This window comes from Myzus persicae, unplaced genomic scaffold (assembly GCF_001856785.1).
Source record: "Myzus persicae strain clone G006 unplaced genomic scaffold, MPER_G0061.0, whole genome shotgun sequence".
NCBI lineage: Eukaryota > Metazoa > Arthropoda > Insecta > Hemiptera > Aphididae > Myzus > Myzus persicae.
The window spans coordinates 838-10,570 of NW_019104179.1; the positions used below are offsets into that span (position 1 = coordinate 838).

General features: G+C 30.7%; 1 protein-coding gene across 1 annotated transcript; it reads left to right on the forward strand.

Annotated features, from left to right (window-relative positions):
* The first annotated feature begins 250 nt into the window (after positions 1–250).
* On the forward strand, positions 251–9,733 carry LOC111039673 (cyclin-dependent kinase-like 4). Its single transcript, XM_022323266.1, has 3 exons — positions 251–508; positions 5,112–5,255; positions 9,088–9,733. The coding sequence occupies exons 1-3, from the start codon at positions 380–382 to the stop codon at positions 9,211–9,213; spliced, it is 399 nt and encodes a 132-aa protein (XP_022178958.1). The 5' UTR covers positions 251–379; the 3' UTR covers positions 9,214–9,733.

Genomic DNA, 9,733 nt, shown 5'->3' on the forward strand with positions numbered 1-9,733 from the left:
AGATATTTATACAACCGAAAAAAAATCCTTAAAACACAAAATTGATTTGATACTTAAATTTATTAATTGATGGAAAGATAATTTAAAAAAAAAAACATTTATTTTCAATTTCAAAGACATCTCAAGACAAGATACTTATCAAACGATGTACTTTATAGCTTATATAATAATGTACTAATAAATAAGTCAGAATTTAAAATTTCGTATTAGTGCTATACCTACGACTATACTGTCTACAATATTACCAATTGAAAAACAGCTCAACATTTTTGGATTAACCGAGCCGCTTGAATGTTTTCTTATACCTATTTACATAATAAGAACAATTATAGCTAACAGTGTTTAATTTGAATTTTCAGGTGACTTAATAGCTAGACACATGCACATTTTCAAAATGAACGAATTTTTTCGAGGTATGAGTTTACCACAGCCAGAAGTCATCGAACCACTGGAAAAAAAACTACCCAAACAAACATTATCTATTCCACATTTGTTGGACTTTTTAAAGGTGACTATATTTAAATTGATATATTGACTATGTTTAAATGTATTTAACATTCAATGTTGTTCCATAATATTTAAATGTAAAGCTTTGATTAGTACACGATTGAGACAGTCTGCAGACTCTTTTGCATATTCGAAAATACATTAAGACTTGTTTAACCCGAAGTAGAGGTCAAAAGTTCGAGGTATCTACGATTCCGATTTTAAAAAGTTCCCGTTAACCAAGTTCGACTGTATTAGTACATGACATTCGAAACATTTGACATATTTTATTCGGACAAATAATATTATTATTGCTAAAAAAAAAATGCAATTTATAGTATTTTATGTCACGTACCTATGAATAGTTTTTTAAAACAATGTTTAACCAAGTTAACAATGATCAGCACTAATCCTGTGAAATTGGGAATGTAAATTGTTACAATGACAACAGCTATATTTCGGCTGTATTAGGTACACACAACGGAAAAATTTCCGTTTTTCTAAAAGTCGATGCGTAAAATTTTAAGCTGCTGCTAAAAAAAAATGTAACGAAATACTATCTGTGACAGTTTATTTTTATGCCTTCTAATATTACTGTAGATATACATTTCGATACGATAACATATATAGGTAAGTAACTCATATACTCGTATTATACACTTAAATCATATAGGTAATACCTTTGTGTTATTATGTACCTAGTTATATCGTTTAGTTAATCATGTTATGTTACTTAAAAATTGGTAAGGTCAATTTAAATGTATTTTCAAGTTTTACCGAAACTTACTAAATATTGGTTCCTTTGTTTGTGATAATACTACTTAGTACCTACTTACTACTGTACTTACTTGCTAAAATAAATTGTCACGGCCTGTGCAGTGTATCTTACAGGCACGGAACCAGAGCAAAGATCTGGGGGGGGGGGGGCACAATTTTTTTGTCAATGTAAAATTACAATATTGGAATCACTGTTCACCATGAACTAAGATAGTACTATGGATTATATTAATTTATTTTATTAATATAAATATAATCTGTGATAGTACCATCTCAGTTTGTGCACCCCATAATGATACGTATAATAATTTAATATATTATCAGACATACATGTAATTTGAAACATAGTAATATCTGCAGGTTCTGTAAAGTATTAAAAAAATTTAGAAAATAATATGTCTGGGGGGGAGGGTAGGGCCCCTAGGCACCCCCTGGATCCGTCCTTGGTATCTTATCGGTATCCTCTCGCAAATTGTATTGTGTTAAATTTTTCGTCGCCGCAGTAGTTTACATATCGATTTATAGAAAAAGGGTAATTTTGTAGCAGTTTACCATCTCCCTATAATTCATCGAGCGCAATCGGGAAACTTAAGTCATTCCACAGTATTCGATATATTTGCACTTATTTGACCTAGATAATGATATACATTTTTATATTAATGAGTATATATATTTTAAATGAAATAAAATCGTTTTTACTGATAAAAAAGCAAAAAGAGTACCTATATTGAGTTATTGACACATAAATATAATATGGTCTTTAGGTGTCCATAGAATACTGATAGAACTGTTTTCACCCAGTCATTTCTATGTACGCCTACCTCATTCATCAGCCTTTCTTTTGAAATTTTGTCCATAAACGTTCAATTATGATAAAGTAAATACCTACCTAAGTTATGTGGGTCACAAACACAAAAATAGATACGAGCTATCTACCTATTCTATATATTTCTACATAACGATATTTCGATAATATTTTATATTTGCTTCAAATGGAAAATCGTAAACGTGTTTTGAATACTTTGACCGTTTATAGTATTTAAACGAAACTTGTATGTATTAATTTACATAAGAACATATAATGTTATATAAGAACTTACTGATGGTTTATATTACCTACTTACTTTTTATTACTTACTTGCTTACTTTTTATTTTATTTGTTTCGAAATGTCTACAATCTGTTCATTTGTGGTAAGTACAATAAGTAGGTAGGTACCTATAACTTATAACTATATAAGACATAGTAATTATGACATTTATTTATTTACATAAAAATTCTTGAAGGAGTGGGAGTAGAACCATCCAGTGACAGCACTTCAGCGTGAATTTATTAAATTAGTTGTCGAGGCCACTGGTACCAGAGTGGACGCCTGTCTAATTCAGAGAATAAAGTTTGTTATGAGGTTACGAACAAGGGGGTTGTTGTGGTTTTGAAGGTGGCAGCATCTAAATTCTGAATTAAGTGTTTTGACTATTTCTGTTATTGTTGTTATTGTTGGAACGTAGAGGGTGTGTTTGGGGAGCATTGGTTATTTCTAGGGCTCGGGACTTAATGCTCTTAAAAAGTACTAAATATGCATAAACTTATGTGCTTAAAAAGTACAAATATGCTTTAAAAATATCCACTTATTTTTTTTTTTACCCCAACATTTTCACAAATAAAAGTATTTTACGAAATTATACAATATAACAGAAAAAATATTTTACTAAACTAAACGTGACTTCCAGGTATAAATGTAAGATAAAATAAAATAAATAAATGGCTTGAAAAATGTTCTCGAAATCAAATAAAGAAAACAATTTTAAGAAAAAAAACAATAGTATGGAGAACGAGTGAAAACATGCAATTGTATTCCCTAACCCGTAAAATATGTAAAAATATGCAAAATGTGATTTCGTATTTGAACTATAAATCAGCCATAACAAATTTTGGCCAAATCCATTTTGTCATACAATGTAGCAAAAAAACAAACATGCAAATTTCACAATTCAAAATTCACAGCCCTGCTCATTACTTGGTGGTCTGAGGATTTAATTTTGGTGGGACATTTAAGTTTTGTGTACCTAACTTTACAGCACTGGGCGTACTAAACTCACACAGAAAATGGTACAGAATGTACCAGATCCGTATTGGCAGCAAATAACTGGAAAATAATATTTTTGGATATTATGTACAATGGTACTATGTAGTTATGTTTTCGTGTAAATAATAATAACCGTGTATAGGCACCGAGTGTATTATATAATTATAATATATAATTTTTGAAAGTGCATGTCCCGTCTACCCCCCCCCCCCTCCCCTCACGTATGTGTAAATATTTGATGTCAATAAACGATGGCGACGCCGCGGAAGCAATGCGAAAGCAGTTCCCGCAGAGTCGTCGTTTAAAAACTGAAAAAAAAGAGAAAAAAAGGTACCGAGTGTATACCTCATTTTTAATTTACAATTTTATAATTTTATCACACGGCTTACCGATAGAGGCCACCGTGGGGTGCCGTGTATCTAATAAAGTCCAATAATACTAGGACAATAAGAAAACCCCATCACAGATAGATTTGCCAGTGAAACGATCATCGATAGGTATTTATATAAATACTACAATAATAACGAAGAGTTGCCTATTGTTTCCATGTAGCGCCATAGGTCGCTATGGGTGTCGTTCGTGAGACAGCAATAATTATGAAATACAATTTAAATTACCCATTTATATCTTTTGGACAAATTTAAATAGTAATATTATTTATTAGCGATAAGCCAATAGGCATGTGTATTTATTTTATTTTTTACTTATTATTTTATAATAATAATATTATTGTTCGCTTGTTTAATGAACAATTTATAAACTATTAATACTAATATAATATTAATTATAATTTAATATAATTTAATATTTGTATTTTCATTTCAACAAGTACCTTTGATTAATACTATTGGTAGGTGTTGGAAAGAAAAAAAAACAAATATTTATTTTAGACTTCTTATAGGTATACTACATAGGGTACCTAATTAATTCACTCCAGAATAAGAATTTTAAATAAATAGTGTATACTGTATAGTTTTATAAATGCGTATATCGAACAAATATAATACAGATTTGAATAAAGAGGGCAACGTGTATGGTGAGAATAAAAGTTGGCCATAAATGTTATGATGATTCGAATGACAATGCCGAACATAACTTCCAGATATTTTATTTTGATGGGATAGCTGAGGGAGCCTTATTATACTTTAAGAGTTATGCAATTTAAAATCTTGTGAAATATCATTAAAATCTTGTTGTGATCATGAATAACATAATGAATATTTAAAGACGACAATTTGTACAATACATTAAATAATTGAGAAAGTAACGCGAATGTGTAGTGTAAGTCTTACCACAAAATAAATCAAGATGAAATTGGACAAAAATGTAAAGTTACGAATAAAAAATAATGGGCCACGACCCACAATCATACGAAAAAAAGAACTCGCATTTATAATTTTCCACAGGACTTGTAATTATCGTAGAGCCGGCAATGCGTCGACGTTTTGAGCTAACGGAGCCACCGAGGTACCTATATATACAACGAAAAGTGATAAAAATAAATTATTTTTGTAGGTAACTTGTTGTGAATTAAACTCATTTAAATTATGAGGACAGTAAATATTTATGAACACATTTTGTTATTCATGAGGTCTGTGGTTTTATAACTATCATCACTTTATACCCATTGCCTCGTCATTTCTCTTGCATTAACGTAAATTGTCTAACATTGTAAAAAAAATGTTTATCATACATATTTTAGAAAATATCATTGTTGACGAACAGCTAGTTTCAAGCTAATCTTTATGTTGTTTTTTAATTAGATGTGCCTAGAAAAAGACCCATTGAGACGATGGACATGTGACCAACTGTTACGACACCCTTTTTTCGATAACTTCTCGTTCAAGTACCCGGAAGGAGACTTATACGAGTTTGAAAAACTTAAGACATTTCGAGAAAAATCAAAGGTAAGCATAATAATACATAATCTTACCCTCATTCTTATAGTTACTGTAAAAAAAAAACTAGATAAAATAACGATTATAGACTAAACTACACCACTTAGAATAATAATATAATAATACTTATGATATAATACCTAGCGAATAGTTCTGTAACCAGAAAACTACTAAAAAGTAAAAACTTAATAATACTCTTATGATAATATTTATATAACCCACCTGATGACATTAGATAAATACGGGCGAACCACCTGTAGCTCAAATTACCCATACAATATGGTATCGCATTAATATGACATTATTGGCAGAGGTGTATTGGAGCGTATTATGCACTCGAGTTTACGGCGTATAATACCCATAACTATGTTTGTAAACAAATGAGTATACGTAAAAGAGTATTAATTTTATCAGTATACGCTGAATGGTAAGCAATGATTTTTGTTTCATTCTGTTTGAAATTGTATTTTTTTTTTTTTAATTCTGGCCTCTGGGTTACCCATGTACCACCACCACTAGAGAACTATAAATATTTACCGTTCAGTCGTGGTCCGTGTAACCCTGAAATTAAAATTTTGAAGTCAAACCATGCTAGAATATTACCAAACTATTTGTAATAATTTAAAACCGCAAAATCAGAATTTGTAGCATAAGCCCTAAACCACAAATGTGTGTCTTAATTTCCGGATGCTGGGCTGAAGTCCGTCAACCTAGCGCCCTGAATTCAATATTTCGACATCGAACCATACCAAAATTAGTGGACTGACGGTACCCAAAAAATCGTAATCATAAATATAATAGCTGATGCGTTAAGCGCTCGCAGAGTCGCAGAAAATGTTTACGGTGAATAAAATAGATTTAAACTATCCATTATATTATAACTTTCATAATTTTAAATATCAGGTATTTTTGGTTTTTTTTTTACTGACGAGTTGTTCGAGAACTAAGGAGTAAGCAAGAAAAGCATGTATTTACTTATTTTCAAAGAAAACAACTCTTTTGATTAATATTTTCGGAAAATATGGAGTCTATAGTGTTTACTCGAAATAGTATTTACCAAGTGGGGTTGACGGTTTTTTCGGTTTACCGTCTTACGCCATGTCCTACGGTGAGTGCCAGCGAATTCTATTCTAACCATGCTGTTTGTCGCGACGAAATACAAGCTGTTTTGCCAGCGTTCACGTAGGACATAGCATTATACCGCTATATCGGTTAACCAGTAACAAGGTTAATGCTCAAATATCGCTGAAACGGTATACCCAATTACTATACAGTATAAGTTCTACGTAATATATACCAGCGCAGTGCCCTAAGGGCACCGTGACTCATAAAAAATGATTTATAATTCATTGTAATTTTTGTTTATTTCAAATTGAATCTTGTAAAAAAAATGTACATCGTATAGAAGCATCCGAATCGAAACTGATTATTAGGGAACGGATTTTATTGTAAATACATATTTTTATTAGAATGAGATATTTTTAATCTGATAAAAAATGTGCACGATTCAGATCATTCTTATTAAAATAAGCCCAATTTTATTTTACATACTTTTTACATATTTTGGTATAAATACATATTTTTACATATTTGGTAAATAAGTACATATTTTAATGCTTATTTTAGTGATTTTCAATTTTTGACGACTTTAAACATTATCTGTTTCGTCTAAATTAACAAGATAAGTAATTTTTGACGACCACCAAATATTATCGACTATCGTTAACTAAATGGCATTTAGGTACGTACTTATTTCCGGCACGTGGCATGCCACTATATAGATTAGAACTTGTTCAGTACCTCTTATTAATGCCTGACGATATAAATAAAAAATAAGGAAGTGGTACCTACATTGTCGAGTATGTAGGTACTCGACAATCGTCTTTAGTAGCTTTTGCAGTTTCTATGCATTTAAAACGTAATCTCGTGTACTAGTCGACGTCTAGTTTATTATTTTAAAATGCCAAAAGTTGTGAAATCGAAATCAAAAGCGAATTTTTATTTAAAAGAGTTTCCTAACGAGACATTTAAAAGTGATGGAGCAATCTTATTCTGTTCATGCTGCGAAAAGGCAGTATCAATAAATCAGCAAAATTGAAAAAAATATGCAATAATAAAACTATTGCTAAATTATTTAATGATTCTATGAACTTATTATGGCCAAATGGTGTAAAATATGAAACATATTTTTATTTTTGACCGATGCTGCACCTTATATGGTTAAAGCTGGTAGTATTTTGACAGCATTTTTCCCTAAACTGGTTCATTTGTCATGTTTAGTACATGGTTTTAATCGTATCTCAGAAACAATAAGATGTAATTATTCCGAGGTTGATCAATTAATAGCGAACATTAAAAAAATATTCTTAAAAGCGCCAAGTCGTGTTTCGAAATTTAAAGAAATGTATCCAGATCTTAATTTGCCTCCTGAACCTATTATAACAAGATGGGGTACGTGGCTTGAAGCCGTCAAATACTATTGTGATCATTTTGACAAAATAAAAAATGTTATTTCAAATTTCGATACTGAATCGGCCGCAGCTATTGAAAAAGCCAATTCACTGATGCAAGATATCAATTTAAAAAACAACTTGTCATACATTTCTGCAAATTTTTGTTTTTTTTAAAGCATTAGCATTGTAGAAAAATCTGCAGATAAATTAGAAAAAACTCAAGGGCACATGGGAGAAATAGTCAAAAACAAATTTGCCAATATCATTAAAAAAATTCTGGATTTCAAACTATTAAAATCATCAGAGATATTTTAATTGGTAAAAATCAACAAGGATCTCTGAACATTGAATTCACTCCTTCTGATATAGTGAACATGAATTACGCCCCTGTCACATCTGTTGACGTAGAACGGTCTTTTAGTCAATACAAGAGTATTCTCCGACCAAACCGTCGCAATTTTTCATTTGCAAACCTTTAACAATATGTTGTTTCTCATTGCTTTGTTTCGGAATAATAGTTTTATATACCTACCTACATCGTTTGTAATATTTTTATTTATACATTTTTTTTTTTTTTGTAATTTTCAGTACCTACTAATACATTTTTTCGATATACATATTTTTAATTTTTTTTTACATATTTTTTACATATTTAGATTTTTTTATTACAATAAAGTCCGTTCCCTGCTGATTATCAATGAGAATAAGTGTTTTTTTTATTGTGCAAATTTGTTGAGATATTTCCGGCAGGGCACCACGGCTAAATGTAGTCCGAAAAAGGGCACCGCCGGAAAACATGTTTCTAAACCGCTTATATGTAACAATACCTTATACTTAAAATTAATGTTTGTTAGTCTGTTTCATTATTTACACTCTCCAAGTCACCTAACCATCCGGCCACATGACGATATTACGGTATACATACCGCGGTATTCTAGTTTTCAGGTATAACAGTATATTTCGGTATAGCCGAGTATGTACCGGTAATGCGGTTTGTACTAGTATCCGTGGTATACCGTTCCGTATACCTGTACCGATTCGAATACCATCAACATATTACTAACTATATAAACACATCCCAAATTGTCGCTGTACCCCAACCCTAAAGAGTTATTTTCTAACGTTGGCCTTCATTTTCAGTTAGTAGGTACCTCCATACGTACGTTAACGGTTTTCGAATATTTTTTTCGTAGGTTTTTTCAATGTGTTGATGTATATTATGACAGTAGATTTTAAAAATGGCAATTTGAACTTGAAATAATAATAAAAACGTCAGTAGTGAGTAGATAGTGCCTAAACAGTGGGCTGCAATTATAATTTTTATCTATTGGCTGCTGATTGGCTTTACCAATAATTATTGGAAATCGTTTTGTGTTGATTTTTCACAGAACGGACATTACGTGAACATCGCGTCAACGCTGTTTCCACAGATACCGAGCAACAATCAAAGCCCCGACTTGACTCGTCCCTTGAAAGTGGCGCAAAAACATTTCGACCATTTACCAGACATATGACCAAAACTATGTCTGCAAAAATATTAACGTCGTCAGAAGTCATCACATAACAATCATACTATACCTACTACCTATATATATACCTAAATAATTAACCTTGCATATATACCGAAGGAGATTTCACCTGTTTACCTATTATGTACCTGCTGTGTTGTGAAAAATATTTATTATATTATGTTCAAAGTTTATTTACTATAATTTATCTCATGTTTTTATGATAATATTATATTTTACTCATTATTATTAATTTACATTATTCTAACGTACCAATATTGATTCATTATACCGATTATATCCTGTATTTTAATGATGCTTGTTTACACATTTTAAACATAGGTGAATATATTAAAAAAATTGTAAACCCGTCTTTTGCAAAAGAATCATAAAAATACAAAATAATTTAAACGCGTATATCAGCTATGATTGTTGAACAATAAACAGTAACAAATATATCGAGTTTACTTTTTGATATTATTTGTTTAATAACCTGCAATGCTTTGAATTTAGTATTTTAGATAAT

What these genes read in the sequence shown, in the direction of transcription:
- LOC111039673 (XM_022323266.1), top strand. Translation starts at nt 380, where the DNA reads ATGCACATTTTCAAAATGAACGAATTTTTTCGAGGTATGAGTTTACCA. An exon ending in ATTTGTTGGACTTTTTAAAG is followed by an intron (nt 509 to 5,111) that starts GTGACTATATTT and finishes TTTTTTAATTAG; the next exon opens with ATGTGCCTAGAAAAAGACCC. An exon ending in CATTTCGAGAAAAATCAAAG is followed by an intron (nt 5,256 to 9,087) that starts GTAAGCATAATA and finishes GATTTTTCACAG; the next exon opens with AACGGACATTACGTGAACAT.